The sequence below is a fragment of the Hyaloscypha bicolor genome (assembly GCF_002865645.1).
Source record: "Hyaloscypha bicolor E unplaced genomic scaffold K444scaffold_182, whole genome shotgun sequence".
Lineage (NCBI taxonomy): Eukaryota > Fungi > Ascomycota > Leotiomycetes > Helotiales > Hyaloscyphaceae > Hyaloscypha > Hyaloscypha bicolor.
The window spans coordinates 4,114,541-4,130,363 of record NW_020194684.1 but is presented as its reverse complement, the minus strand read 5'-3'; the positions used below and the strand labels follow the sequence as shown (position 1 = coordinate 4,130,363).

Below are 15,823 nucleotides of genomic sequence, written 5' to 3'. Positions count from 1 at the left end.
ATTTTGCCTCCTTCACCACCTTGTCATACTCAAGGGTCAGTTTAGTTTTCGTCGGGTCTCTTAAAACTTCCTTATTCCACTTTGCAGCAATCTGACCAGCGGCATTGCACAACTTCTGCTCAGCCCCACAGTCCCCTCTTATCAAGACGTTGTGGTCTGCGCCAACGGCGAACAGGTGTGAGGACCAGCTCGGTGCACATCGAGATCGGGGCGATGGCTTTGATTCAGGATGATGTCTGATTGTGGAAGGAGAATGAGTTTCTCGCCTGGGTGGAAGAAAGGGTCGATGAGGGCTTTTTGGAGGGCTGAGAAGGAGTTGTTTCCATCGGTCGGAGTGTAGTACAGCCGGCACTCTGATTCGCCGTTCGAGATGTCTTATAGTTGAAAACAATGGTCTCAACTTGTGTCTCGGGTTCAGCGCGCATGGTAGCCATGGTGGCTGGACCTTGTAAAGACCCATTTTGAAACTAGTGTACTTGATCGATTAGTAGTCGAGGTTGGCTATTTAATGTTTTTGAAAAGGTATGGATCAAGATCAGAAGTGCGAATACGTCAGATAGAGCCGTACTAGAGCGATACAGGAACCTCTTGTAGAACTAAAGAAAACAGAGTTAATAAGCTCTTGTGCGTGGTACATTCACCGCGTGACACCCACGGTTGGTGAAAATCACTCAAGACCCAAGCGACCAAATAATGAAAGATTATCGGGATAAAATACAATTGAACTGAACTGTTATCTTTATCGTTGTCAAGAATACAATATCTTTGTTCTTACTCCATGATCGACAGACAAAAGAGGTCTGGCTTCATCAACTGGCCACAATGATTCCACAATGCATGTCGGTCATCGATGGAGGGTAGTCAAGCGAGAAGGGATACTTGAATTGTCAACCGGATTTGAATATACAGCGACGCCGAAAACAAAACTCTCCTCCTTGAGATATCCTTGCTTAGCAAGGAACGAGCTATTCTGCCTTGCAGGACAGTCATGTGAATGGGACAAGAGGACTTGCGTTGATTTTGAATGCTTGTCGAAACAGAAAACGTACGCCTATCAAAATTTTCTCAAAACACAGAAATAAAAAAAATATTGAGGCTTCATGACATTCCCAAGCAATTGAGCACACTCAACAATCCAAACCTATCAGCCGGTCACGTGTAATAGTCGGTTACTCTCTCGTAATCTGAAACCGGGATAAGGTTTTGTTGCATATCGGACAAATTGACGTTGACATGGATATGCCTAAATGCGGCAAAAAAATATGGAAAATGCTGCGTTTGCTCATGTTTGCCGGGCATCGACTTCTGCAATAAACTCCGGGCCGGTGTCACAATCCCCCGATTGCCGCCAACACGGTGGCTTCCCTTCTAGCATGAATGCCCAGAGGAGGAGATTGGGCTGATCTGGGTTGTTGCACGTCGATATTCGCCTAGCCTCTGGTCTGGAGCTGTCTGGAACGTTTTCTTGGTGATGTTGTTCCAGATGTCACCAGATGGAGCTCGAGAGGAAGGCGTGGAGGCAAACTCCGTGGATTATGTAATGTCATGCTGCCTAGACTTTGAGGCACTCGGGCCTTCGGGCCAGGCAGCATTCGGGGATTTCAAAACTCCGGACGGGTTTCACTTCGGTCTGCTGAAGTGGCAACAACAACGAATCAAAATGACGAGACAGTTCTCGGTCCCGAGAGAAGGCATGAGGTGGAGACTTCTGAGTCATCAAGGAAGGGAAAGGGCATTGATTGCGACGACAAGTGGCAGGGGTGAGCCACAGCTTCCCCAGCTGTGGCGTAAACGGCCCCTCCCTCCAACGCGCGTCATGCTCGGGGCCTGACTATCGACCACTTATCACACGCTTTGGCGTTCCAGTCCATTCTTATCAATTCTGTGTGACTGCGTGTTGCATTATTGTCTGATGGGTTGCTTTTTGCCTTCGTAACCCGACTTGCTGCCTATGAGCCTTGCCTACGCGGCAAAGTTGCCTTTAGGGTTGGTGTGGTGTTTGCTATAAATCTCATGACCTGTCCCCCACCTCCTTTCTCTGCAACTCACACACTTTTATCTTTCCACAAGAAAAGTATACTCTCCTACACACAAACACAAACACATACTACAATCATCACACACACAAACATAAAACATGGCATACAACAACTATCAACAAGTCCCTTTCTGGGATTTCCTACGAGGCTTCGAGCAGAACGGAGCAGGTGTTGACCACACGGCTCCTGGACCTGGAGCCCACCCTTTCTTCGGCTCCCCTCCACCACATGGCGCTGGTCCCTTTGGAGCTGGGGGTCCTCCCATGCATGGCCCCGGCTTTCCCTTTGGTGGAAGGGGTGGATGGGGAGGCAGAGGTGGAATGGGCGGAATGGGCGGCGGATGCAGGGGACGGCACTGCCGTCGCGACCGTGATGGAGAAGAAGAGGCCCGCGACTCAGGTGTTGAGGGGGAACACACCGAGGGCGAGGGCGAGGGTGAAGCTAAAGAAGGAGAAGAGAGCAACGAGGAACGCCCTGAGGGGCGTCGTGGCCGCAGAGGTCATCATGGCCATGGAAGAGGTGGTCCACATGGGTTTGGAGCAAGAGGCGGATGGGGACATCACGGCCGTCATGGACACGGGCCTCACGGACGCAGAGGGCCTCCACAATTCGGTGCTGCATCAGGTGGAATGGGAGCATTCGATCTGAGACCCATCTTTGAGGCTCTCCAAAACCACCCCATCGGCCAGCACCCCTGGGCCCAAGCACTCCGCAACATGGCTGAGCAAGCTGGTGCCGGCGCACAAAGATCAGGTGAGACACTTGTCCCCGAGGAGGCCGACAGCGAAACCTTTACCCCTCCCGTCGACATCTTCTCTACTGAGAGATCATACATTCTCCATTTTGCTTTGCCAGGTGCAAAGAAGGAAGACGTTGGAGTCAACTTTGATTCAGACAAGGGTGTCTTGAACGTCGCAGGTGTCGTTTACAGACGCGGTGACGAGGAGTTCTTGAAGACTTTGACCACCAGCGAGAGGAAGGTGGGGATGTTCGAACGCACTGTCAAGCTACCACCTGGAGATGAAGAGAAGGAAGAGGTCGATGGAGATGCGATCACAGCAAAACTTGAGGATGGCGTGTTGGTCGTTACAGTACCGAAGATTGAGAAGGACTGGACTGAGGTCAAGAGAGTTGACATTGAATAGGGTGGAACCGTAGCCAAGGCCAGCTAGCCTGAGCTGGAGTTTTGGATTGGATTGGATTCGGCTTTCTTTTCTCCTTGTCTGTATCACAACACATTTGGTAACATAATGACCTGAGAGGTCACTGAAAAATCCCCCAAAAAAAATGCCATCTGGCAATTAAAAAACTCTTCTTGCCCCAATTTGAACGTGATTGCATGACTACTGTAACTCTGTGAAAATGAAGAACTTGGCGTACCTCAGTGAACCTAGAACCTATTCTCGCCTGGTTTTGTTGCCGCTAAACATGTGAACATCGTGAAATTGTAATCAGGAACTTACCCTAACAACAAAACATTTCTTGTGGTTCCACGTTCGAAGATCCGTAACCCACCTCAATATCAAATCTCCTTCTTTAAACAAACAGCATTCCAATACCATACCCTTCCCACGCTATCTACCTTCGAGAAGGCCTTCTCCACATCCTTATAAACCTTATATCCCCTCCTCTCATACCACTCCTGGTTAGAAAACTATTCTTCCGTCAGCACATCCCTCTCTCATTCCCTCCCTCTCCCTCACCCTCACCCCTCACCCCTCACCCGTGTCTCTCTCAAAACACTTACCGGCGGAATCACCAACCCCAACGCCCCATACTTCTCCTCCCTTTCCCCATCAACCTTACAAATAGCATTCAGCGCCAACACCCTCGCATTCAACGGCTCACTAATCGCCATCCCTTCCACGGCATCCATGGCCGCCCTCCCCAGTCCGGAACCCTGCAGAGCACGACTGACGTAGAAATTCGAGATCCAGAACCAGCCCGTTTCGGCGAAGTCGGGGGAGAGGTAGTCCGGGTTGACGGAGGTGAGGGACACGGAGCCCAGACAGATGTGGCCTATGGGCGTGAATGACTTTTGTGGCTCTGGAATTGAACGTGGTTTTCCCCCATAGGAAAGTGCGGAATCAACGATGGGGGTGGCTTCTTCGGGATACTTGGAAGTGTGGGAGAGGAGCTTGGCGTCGTTCAAGGGGTCGGAAGCGTCAAGAACCTAAGGGAGAGATAAAGGAATGAGAGGGGGCAGGGAAAGGAGGAAGGGGACAAACGAGCCATTGGAGGTTAAAGAGTCCGCTTGATTGTTTTTCTTTCCATGTTTCGATGTATTCCCAGTCCCATCCGCATGCGTGACGCTGCTGCACTAGTCGCTCGATGTGGGCAGGAGAGGTGGGATCCCAGGGGATGAGCCGGATTTGGGGTGGGGACTTCAAAGAATTGGTAGGTGGGGAGGGAATATCGGAGGACATATTGAAATGTTGAGGATGTGAGGAAGAGGAGTGGAGAATATGAGGAAGGGGACTGGAGAAGCTAAGAGAGGCCAGGTAATAGGATATACTTGGTACTTGTACTTGGGAATGTCTTCTCCATTGCAAGGTTACATCTCGTTCAGATCAACTTCGTAAACGATGACTCATACCTTTTATCTTGTCATTGAAGGGCGCGATACCAAGACATGTAAGATTTCTGTATAAGGGAGGTGGTTACACCCCCAGAGATCAAATGGGCGTGATGAGCGATTTATCGGATAGAACTCACACAAAGACTCTCGATATGCCTACGGTGAGATACTGTCATAACACGTGATCATGGCATTCTGCCAGGAAATTGGCCATTTAAACAGGAGCCTTGAAATACCTAACTTGAAATCCCAACAGCCAGTTCCAAGTGCTGGAAAGAAAGTATTATGAGTCTTCCGCGAGAATGTGTCGTGGAGAATGGCAATAGACATGTCGCTTTTGATCCTGCTTCGCTAAAAGGGGGGTTTATTTACTTCGTGTTGCGTGACCCACCTTTGATTTGTGGTGGAGCCGTATATAACTAAATTAGCCAAATTTTGATCAGAACCCAAAGGTTCGTAGTCGTATGTTAGTTCGCTAGCGCAGGAATTAAGCAATTGAGTATGTCTAACATCTCAATAAGTCTTAAGAACTTGATATCGGACGGCTTTAATCGGTCAGAGGGATGTTCTGCCACAAGTAAACTGAGCGCAAGCCAAGTTTCTTGGTTCCCGGGGATTTCTTTTGCCTCTTTTGACTCTCTTGCAATCGGTCTTTTGATCTTTGGTGGCGTTTCATGGTAGTTGACACTTTTTTGGTCGACATCTCACTTCTTGACGGAGTCGAGTCGCCACCTTGCCGACCCTCAAGGTCTAGAATTTTCATTAGGGCTCATAATCTACCCAACTACTATCCCCCCCCTTGAATACTTACAGTGGGTCCTTTAGTAACGCCACCCTGAAACCTCGTTTATAACCCCCAACTAGGAAATATCAGGTGCTCTCCAGAATCGCTATTGGCCATACACCCTTGAGTTGGTCAGTGCAGGAGTGGTGTTATCCCAGGACCCACTGTAAGTATTCAAGGGGGGGGATAGTAACAACAACCTTTTCACCTTTCTCTTCCCATTTTGCCACCCAGGGGAAAGTTCCCTTTGCCAAACAACTTCCTTGGTTGCTCCCCTCAATGTGGCGCAGCACCGCCACAGTGGTGATGCCTGCTGAAAATCGCCGCTAGCCGCTCTCCACTCCTAGTTGCCCAAACAACGAAGCTATCTCAGGCCTTATTTCCCCATCAACTGCAACCACCCAACTTTGCTTTTTACATCTTCAAATACGCTCCTTCGCTGACCTCAAAGTTGCCATAACTTTGGCCTTTGCTTCGCGCGAGCTCTGTGCCGCAATTTTGGCATTCTTGATAACAAAGGGCGACTGTTTACGATCAGCAGCTTTTACGTCATTGCGCCCGCCGCAACTTTGGGCTGACATTGCCTCTTGCGCAGCATCGAGAGGGCATCGACCCACATGTGCTGAGCAGTATCCCCTTTAGCAATCTTCTTCATTGAACGATTTCGACCTTCCTGCGATTCTCATCGCCGAGCAAAGCTATCAACATGTCCGATACCGAGAGTCTTGACTACCTGCAGGCGGGTTTCGACCCCAACAGTCTAACCGTCCCTCGCCTTCGATTCATCCTCGTCTCCCACGCCGTCGACTACCCCTCCGGCGCCAAGAAGCCCCAACTCATCCAGATTTTCACCGACAATGTCTTACCCCAGTCACGCAAGATTCTCGCAGCTCGAGCTCGCGCCAGAAGAACAAGCAGAGGCATCACGGATGCGGATTCTCAGGATAGCGCTATTGGGGTCGAAGAGGAGTTGATGCCACCGCCTCCGACACCACGGGCTAGGTCTGGGAGAAAACCTTCGGGCAGAGTCAAGGCTGAGGAGAGCGAGTCAGATGGGCCATCTATGAGGAGTCCGATGAAGAGAACGCCGAGACCGAGCAGCAAGCATGCTAGAGCTTCCGAAACCGAGTCTGGGACGGATCTTGATGGTGTTAAGAAGTCTGGCCGGAAATCCCGGAGGAGTGAGGCTCCCACTCCTGTTGCAGCTGCACCTGCACCTCCTCCGCAGATGAAATTAGAGCAGATGGATGATGGAACGCGTGTGTCAAGGAGAGAATCTGCCTTTACGTACGACAATCCGTTTCAGAGTGGCAGCTCTCCTCCGCCGGAATACAGCAGTGGGGAGAAAAAGCGAAAGAGCTTAGGCTCCAGTGCCAGCAGAGATCCCGCGCGGCGTCAGAGCAGCACGGCGAGAAAAACTACCCCTCGGCCGAAAGCAGAAGATGGTATTCATCCGCCTACCTCAGCGACATTCGAGATTCCAGTCAGCACACTGAATGGCATGAAAGACGTGGACGAGAACGGTGTTGAAGCCAACGAGGAGTTCACACCCGAAGAGCAAATGGAGTTGGTGCGAGAGAGAGCAGCCAATGGAATCAATGCCGTTGGTCCACTCAGACCCAAGAGACGACAATCTCGTGGCATCAGCAAGAAGGGGCCTATTTGGATGGCTATTATTACTCTGCTTGGTGGTTATGCTACTTGGTATAGGCAAGAAAAGATTGCTGTGGGATACTGTGGCGTTGGTAGAGATGCCAAGGCAATCATTCCCACGGAAATCGCAGGGACGCCAATCGTGGTACCTGACTGGATCAAGGTTGTCGCAGAACCAGAATGTGAACTCTGCCCTCAGCATGCTTATTGCTTAGAGAATTTCGAGACTCAATGCGAAACCGATTTCGTCCTCAAGGCGCATCCTTTCTCTTTGGGTGGATTGGTTCCTCTTCCGCCTACCTGTGAACCAGATGGAGAGAAGGTGCGCAGAGTCAAGGCAGTCGCTGACCGTGCTGTGGAAGAATTGAGAGAGCGAAGAGCGAAGTTTGAGTGTGGTGAACTGACGGATTCGGCTGGATCTCCGGAGCCGACTGTCGAGATTGATGCAGAGGAGTTGAAGAAGGAAGTCAGTAAGAAGAGAAGAAAGGGGATGAGTGAAGCGGAGTTTGAGGAACTTTGGGGTGGTGCTATTGGAGAAATCCAGGGGAGAGATGAGGTTGTCAGTGTTGCTGATGGGTAAGTTATTTTCTCATACTCATTTTACCCCTTGCTCTTGGCGGATGTTTTGCCTTCTTATCGCGCTGTACTTTCATCCTCCTACTCCCCGCTACAACTACATACAATCTGACACAGAACCCACTAACCAGGTTCCTTGTCCCCTCCACAGACACCGCAAGCTCCTCATCAGTACCTCACTCGCAAGACTCCCCCTCTCCTGCGCCATCCGACGATCCTTCCGACTCACTCTGGCACGACATCGCCTCCAAATTGCTTCTCTAGCCGCCCTCTCCTCTCTCATCCTCTACGTCCGCCACATCATCTCCTCTCGCTCGGCTGCTAATGCCGCTATCCCTCACCTCGTGTCTCTCACTCTGGACAGATTAGCTGAACAAGCAGCCCTCCATGCTCAAGATAAAGAAGGCTACGAATCTTGGATCAGTATCGGGCAGATGAGAGACGATGTCCTGCGTGATGAACACAGCATCAAGAAACGTGAGGCGCTGTGGAACCGAGTCAAGAAAGTAGTCGAGATGAACGCAAACGTGCGAGCATCTCAACGTGAGGCGAGAAATGGCGAGATCTCTAGAGCTTGGGAGTGGATTGGCGCAATAGGTAGCTTTGGCAGTGGTGAGGGTGCGAAGCGACGAAAGAGTGGAAGAGTTTCCTTCTACGGTGATGGTGATATGAGCTCGCCCGTCTCGGGAATGGATGATGGACCAGAAGTGGTACAAATGAAGTGGCAGGAAGGGCGACCGATCTATTAGGAAGCGTTTCTTTTGTCGCGTTTGTCGGCTTTGCCGTATGAGTACTTTCTTGATAGGCATGTTATGTGGGAAGGAATTAACGGCCGAGCATGGATGATACCTGGAACCTGGCTGTCATAGAGTGCCCAAGCATCCTAGCGAGCACGTGCGTGCGCGTGGTCCGTGCGCAAGCCCATAAGGCTTCGCACCTCCCACGACTCACTTGCTTCTTCAAGTTTCAGTCACAATACTACTTTGGATTGCTCCCTGACTTGCTGCCCTTTTGGTGACCACTATTATACTGGCAGATGGGGGCTTTTACTTAACTTTTAATTAAAACCCATGAATCGAACAATCTCAGTGCGACGTGATTCCAACGCTCCAAAGTTGTCACGGTGGTAGCCAGAGCCGAGGCTACTTTTCGAAGTCCGAGGAAACAACAGTTGTAAATAAATAACGTCCATCCATACGTAACGAGAAACCAACCGTGCCGAGAAGAAAACACAGAGTATGAAATTTAAACTCCGCCTACCTAATTTTTTTTATTAAAATTGATATTACTTTATTCTTCAGCTAATTCTCTATTGGTATTCGATTTGCAGTGGTGAAAAATTACGGTTGTGGCAAGCTAATGGGTCGTGCCGTGTGAGGCACGTAATAGCAGGGTGATGCACAAGTAGTCAAGGTAAGTAAGCTGCAGAGTGACGCTTGCAAGTGTAACTGATTCCAAGAGTTGATTCCAACAAAAGACTAATTGATGCCCCTTTCCAAAGCTAGGAGCGTCTCCCTATATATTCCCTAGTACTTAGCCAAGCCTGCGAAGCACTTTACTTAACTAGGAAATACGATCCCATGCGATCCGTACGATTCCGATCGCCCGTACGATTCCGATTGCAAGCTTTACCTAAAATAGGAAACTAGATCTATAACATCTGATACCTGTTTATATGCCGTTACGTATACCCATTACATTAACCCCCCCTCTGGGCCCTTATCCCCAAGAGGCCTGAGAGAACTGCAAATAGCTTTATAAATAATCCCCTGAAACCTTTCCGGCCATTAGTCCTTCCTAAAGACTCTCTATAATTGCCCCATTATTATGCCAGGTAATAGACTTGAGGATATAGTTTACTAACCCTGCCCAGCTAATCCGCAAATTGCCTCTGGCGATTCCCTCTCGCAAAGGTAATACGGGTATAGTATATACTATTAGACAAGAAGCTCTTCCGGTCTTCTAATTAGTTCGTAAATCCCAACTTAGCCTCTATTTGCGAATAAATTATTACTCTATAGGCCCAAGAGCTTGGAAAAGTTAATCCGATCTTCTAGTTCGTTTATAAATCCCTTTTTTAGAATTTTCTGGATATTCCTAGTATAGAGCCGGTTCCGAATTCGTAATTACTATTTGGGGAAAGGGTATTATAAAAAGGCCTCTCTTTTCCTATTAACTAATCTTCCCTTTCCTTAACTATAATACTATACCCAGCTTCTTCTCGTTTCTTGCCTTCCTTCTTTAAGCCTTCTTCAAGCTCTTTTAAGCTCCTTTAAGCTTTATTTAAGCTTTATTTAAGTTCTCTTCTAATTCCCTCTTCTATTTCTTTATCTATTAAGATAAATACTTCTCTTGGTATTTATTAGCCTATTACTACCCGTTTAGCTAATACTCCTATATCTTTAATTTGCCCTTACTACCTTTAATATTCCAAGAATATTACTAAGTTTTCCGACCTTACTTATATTAAGAGTAATAATTACTCGGTATATAATTACTACTATTCTAAGAATAAGAAATATAATCCTATAAGTTATAATTTCCTTTATTTATTCCCTATTCTAATACTATTTAAGGTTCCTCAAATATATATAATATAATTAAACTGCCTTTTTTAAGCTATTAATATATATAAGTATTTTTTCTATTCTTTATCCGAAAAAGAGAAGGCTATTACTACTTTTCTTCTATACTAAACGGTATATACTTCTTATATTAAAGCTATTATTTAAAGCTAATAGATTCCTTTAATAATTCAAGAAATAGATTAAGTAATTCTTACTAGCTTAATATAAGTATAAAGTATTTTTAATAATATAATTAATATTTTTTAATATTAAATAAATTTACTTCTTTCTTATTTCTTACTAATAGCTAATAGCTTTATAGGCCAATTTACTACCTATTTCTCGAAAGAATCCTAATAAGAATAATAATAAGAATAATAGAAAGTAGTTATAAGAATAGAATATTTATAGGATATAGAAATTAGAGTTTTTAGAATTCTTAATAATTTTTATATAGTTTTTAATAGTTTTCTAATAAAAGTATTTATTTTTTATATTTTTATTTAGCTAATAGTATTATAATATTATTCTTTTCTAAATATTCTTATAATTCTTGAGTTATATTTTCTAGATTATTTAATAGTTCTTATATATTATTTACTAATAAATAGTTCTTTTAATAAATAAAATACTTTCTTTCTTTTTTATCTTTTCTATAAACTATAATAGATTCTATCTCGAATTCTTCTTTATTTTTAATCTCGACTAGTTCTAGTTCTACTATAATATTAGCTTATAAATACTATAGTTCTAAAAGAGAAATATAGAAAATATTATAAATCTAATATAATAATAGTAATTTCAAGTAATATATCTATTTATATATATCTATAACTTCTAGAATTTTAAAGGAACCAAGATATCTATTTACTAGCTTTATACTAGATTATAACTATTAAATATTCTTTATATAAAATATAACTTTATTATATATATTAAATTCCTTATTAATATATTTCTTATTATAGTACTTTTTCTATATATTTATTATTTCTTACTATTACTTTTCTAATATCTCCTATTTTATTTAAATTCTCTATATTCTTTTCTATATTACTAGTATCTCTCTTTCTAGAATATTATTTTTAATATATAGTTTAATACTAGAATAGAATTTATATAATATATAGAATAAAGAAATTCTTATTATTAAATATATAGAATTATTATATATAAATTCTATAAAAGTAAGCTTTACTATTTAGTTATTCTACTAGTAGTTAGTATAGTACTTTAAATACTATTCTAGAGTTTGGTTTAGATTCTCCGTTTATCTATTAGTTTATAAGTGAAATACTATACTTAATTATTATTAAACCTTTAAATAAAAATATAAACTTAACTAAAACTTACTTATAAAAATAAATCCTTTATTAAAAGTTATATTTATAGGTATATTAAAGTCTTTAATAATATAATATATAAATAGCTTTACTAATTCAAGAGCCGAGATTTCCTTAATAATTGAAATATATTATACTATTTTTATATATTTATTAATAATAATAAGTATAGAATTATATACCTTATTATAAAACCTAAAAGAGAATAGTTCTATAATAAAATCTATAGTAATTTCTTACTATAGCTTAAAAAAAAGGGAAAACAAACTAAATATACTATATAATAAATATTTCTTTATTTTAGTCTATTAATATATAAAGCAAGTTCTAATATAATCTTTTATATTTTTTTATATATTTTACTAAAAGTACTTTTTCTAAAAAATCTCTAATATCTTACTAGTATTAAAATACCTATTTATAGGATTATTATAATTAGTTTATAGTAATTCTTTTTTAAAAACCGGCTTATTTAGTATATAAATAGTATCCCGATATTTTAATAATCTAGATATATTAAGTTCTTAAATCTTAATAGCTCTAATAAAGATTTCTTTTAAGAACTATTTATATTACTAGTATTATACTAATAAATTAAGCCTTTAGTACTATAATAATAGTTTAAATAGTATTTTTCTGCCTTTCTTATATATTATTTCGAATCTAGCTATTTATATAACTAGAATTCATAATATATACTATTTATAACTAATTATATTAATAATAGGCTTAAGTAATAATATTTCTAATACTATTTTATTATTAAAATAAACTTCTCTTTTGGAATTTCTTAATATCTTACTAATTAAGGAATATTTATCTCCTTTTTTCTAGATCTTAAATTATAATATTATAGGAATAATATAATATCCTATTATTATTATTTATAAAGCTTTCTATTCTATATTCTATAGTTTATTATAAAATATAGGTAATAAAATATTTTTATTTATATTTATTATAAAGTCTAGCCTTTTTAATAGCCTATTAATAAAATTACTATATTCCGGCTAGTATTTTAAGATAAAATCGAAAATAGCTAGCTTCTCTATCTATTTTATCTATTAACTATTTAGTTTTCTTTTAGTTATAAAATATTTCAAGTTATTATAATCTATTTTAATAATAATAATATACCAGATATATATTAGATAATACTACTAAATATAGAATACTAGAATAATAGCTAAGAGCTTAGAATTATATATTTTATATCTATTCTCAATTATTATTAATATAGCTATTTCTCTAGGAGTTATATATATAGTTATAAGATACGGGATACGAGATATAAATAATAGATAATAAGATATAGGTAATAGAATATAGAATACGGGATATAGTTATATAACCTTATATCCTATTAGTAATTTAACTAGTAAACTAGATTCTTTTAGATTTAATAAATTTAGAAATTATATATTAATACTATAATACTATAATTCCTATTTCTAAATAATAACTTTACTAATTTTATATAAATAGTACTTCTATACCTATATAATAGTATTATATATTTCTAGTAAACTAATACTAATTAGTTTATATTTAGATTAGAATAAGATCTATTTATATATATAAATTAGAAAGAATTAAGCTATATTTACCTAAAATTCGGTTATTTAGGAATAAAGCTATTATTCTAATTAAAGAAAAAACAATTATTAATTCTATTATTTATAATTTAGTTATATAAATAAGAAAAATACTTGATCTTACTAAGGCCTAATTATATTATATTAAAGAAGAAAATATCTATTAGTCCTATTATCTATAATTCGGTTATATAAATAGAAAGAGTACTTAATCTTACCAAGTACTAAAATAGTTAGTTATTTAACTATCCTATTCTATTTCTATTTAACTTCTATAAAACTCTTTTAAAAACTACCTTTTTTTGAATTTCTGGAGTTTTTAAATTTTAGAACTATTAAATTCTTCCGGAATCTCGATATTTTATTTTTTAAATTTCATTTTCTAAATTTCTTATTATAGATAAAATTTTTATTTTAAATATAATATCTATTATAAACTATTTATTTTATAAACTACTCTTCTTTTTATAAACCTATTCTTTTTATAAACTACTATATTTTAAACTAGATATAAGCCTATAGAATATATAATAGTAGAATATATTATAATAAATAATTCTTTTATTAGATTTATTTAATTCAATTATTTTATAAATAATAATAATTTTAAGAAATTAGTAAAAAAATAGAAATATAGAATTAATCTAAACTTTACTAAAATAGATAAAATAACTAAATTCTTAAATACTAAGTTATTTTAATATATTTTTTATAAAATAGTTAATAATAATCTTTAGAAGCTATTTAAATATAACTTTAAGGACTTTATTTATTAAGGAAACTTTAATAAATTCGAATTCCTAGAAATACTATATTTATATAAGACCTTTTAGTATAGTAATATATTTATATAATAGAATAATAATATTAATACTATTATAAATATTTTATATACTATTATAAAAGAAAATAAATAATATATATAATTAAATAAAAATATATTAGTAACTAGACTAGATCTTATTAAAAGACTAATTCTATTAGGCTTTATTACTTTTATAAAAAATAAATATCTAGAACCTATTATTTTTAATATTTCTATACTATTATTACCTTTTCTATTACTATATTCTATATTTCTATTAGATTTATATACTAATATAAAAGCTCTAAAAACAAATAATATATTTCTATTACTATTATTACTATAACTATATTTAAATAACTCTTAATTTCTTTTAATTATAAAACTTATTAGGGAAGTTATTAAGATCTATACTAAAGAATAAAAGTATAATAGATCTAATAGTAATTTTAATTATAAATTTACTATTTTCCTTAATATCTATTAATATATAGAGCTTTTATAAAAGGTATTAATACGAGCTTTTTCTATTATATTAAAAGAACTAGCTTAAGACTATTTCTATAATAACTAGCTCTTTTAATATATATATAAAAAGGCTTATATTAATATCTATAGCTTTTTTAAAGGTCCTGGATTTAAATATCGAAATTTAGATAAATGAAATACTATTATATTAGCTTTTATAATAGCTAAATTTCCGGAAAAAACAATATTTAAGACTATTTAATTACTAATTAATAAACTATATTAACTATAGTATAGTTTTATACCTAATTTATAAAATACCGAATTCCTTTATAATAAGATTATTACCTTTTACTAAAACTCCCGGATATATAAATATATAATCTTAGACCTTTTTATAAATTTCGGCCAGTTTATTAATAAGCTCTAATTATCTATTATTATATATAAAAGCAAATAATAAGCTAATTCCAAAACCTTTTTTACTAATTAATAATATTATTCTCAGAATTCTTTAAACTATTATTTCTCCGGAAATTATTAATACGAATTCAGCTATAATTTTAAAACCTGTAATAATTACTTTAAGTCCTATAATTATAATAATTATATTCTAAAGTTATATTTTATATATAAGAAACCCGAATACCGCTTATAGAAATATATACTAAAGAAATAAAAGACTAAAAAGGCTTAATTTAGAAATAGAAATATCTATTAGTTCAGATTCCAAAATATTTATAATTTTAATAAATACTTTAGTAATACTTATATATAGTATATTACTAAAGCCAAAAATAAAAAGGGTAATAAAAATAATAAGAATAAATTAGTAAATAATACTTTTAAGGCTTTATTAGTAGAAACGGATAAAGAAGAGAAATATTACTCAGATTTCTATTTTATTTTAATTAAGAGCTTTTTAGCTACTTTTATTACTCTTACTTTATTAATAACTATAGCTAATACTTTTATAGATAACCTTATTTCCCTTTTCCTTATATACTAGATAATAGGTAAAAATCATACCTTAGAACCTATTAAACCTTTAATAGAAAACATTTAGACTTTTATAATTAATAGTATATTAAGATATAATACTTACTACTTTTATAAAATTATAATTAATACTAGAGCCTCTAGATATTTAACTACTAGTTCTAACTAATTCCAAACTCTCTAGTAAATTAATAATAGTATTAAACTTAATAAAACTACTAAAGATTAAATTAATATTTAGTTTAATATTAGATCTATATCTTCTATTAGATCTATAATAATAAGTATATTAATTAGATAAGTATAATTCTATATTATATCTTTAAAGACTTTATTTTTATTTAATTTAGCTAATATAGATAAGCTAAGGATTTACTTTAATAATCTTATTAATTATCTTATTACTTTTACTAGAA

At 37.3% G+C, this 15,823-nt stretch overlaps 3 protein-coding genes across 3 annotated transcripts; 2 read left to right on the top strand and 1 right to left on the bottom strand.

The window, feature by feature from the left end:
• Positions 1–1,860: 1,860 nt before the first annotated feature.
• On the top strand, positions 1,861–3,359 carry K444DRAFT_620732 (HSP20-like chaperone; the record flags this gene model as incomplete). The annotated part of the gene is made up of 1 exon (XM_024881770.1): positions 1,861–3,359. A coding segment is annotated over exon 1 (1,043 nt), but the record flags the coding sequence as incomplete, so codon positions are not given.
• Positions 3,360–3,387: 28 nt separating this feature from the next.
• On the bottom strand, positions 3,388–4,570 carry K444DRAFT_602052 (uncharacterized protein). Its single transcript, XM_024878710.1, has 3 exons — positions 4,268–4,570; positions 3,787–4,212; positions 3,388–3,693 (listed from the first exon to the last, which is right to left on the bottom strand). The coding sequence occupies exons 1-3, from the start codon at positions 4,463–4,465 to the stop codon at positions 3,562–3,564; spliced, it is 756 nt and encodes a 251-aa protein (XP_024728554.1). The 5' UTR covers positions 4,466–4,570; the 3' UTR covers positions 3,388–3,561.
• Positions 4,571–5,620: 1,050 nt separating this feature from the next.
• On the top strand, positions 5,621–8,700 carry K444DRAFT_602048 (uncharacterized protein). Its single transcript, XM_024878709.1, has 2 exons — positions 5,621–7,630; positions 7,782–8,700. The coding sequence occupies exons 1-2, from the start codon at positions 6,108–6,110 to the stop codon at positions 8,377–8,379; spliced, it is 2,121 nt and encodes a 706-aa protein (XP_024728553.1). The 5' UTR covers positions 5,621–6,107; the 3' UTR covers positions 8,380–8,700.
• The last annotated feature ends 7,123 nt before the right edge of the window (positions 8,701–15,823 follow it).

Bases quoted from the DNA above. Each gene is read 5' to 3' on its own strand.
- K444DRAFT_602052 (XM_024878710.1), bottom strand. From the start codon at position 4,465: ATGTCCTCCGATATTCCCTCCCCACCTACCAATTCTTTGAAGTCCCCA. The intron at 4,213-4,267 runs GTTTGTCCCCTT...TCTCTCCCTTAG, and splicing joins TCTTTAACCTCCAATGGCTC to GTTCTTGACGCTTCCGACCC. The intron at 3,694-3,786 runs GTAAGTGTTTTG...ACGGAAGAATAG, and splicing joins TGGGGTTGGTGATTCCGCCG to TTTTCTAACCAGGAGTGGTA.
- K444DRAFT_602048 (XM_024878709.1), top strand. From the start codon at position 6,108: ATGTCCGATACCGAGAGTCTTGACTACCTGCAGGCGGGTTTCGACCCC. The intron at 7,631-7,781 runs GTAAGTTATTTT...TCCCCTCCACAG, and splicing joins GTTGTCAGTGTTGCTGATGG to ACACCGCAAGCTCCTCATCA.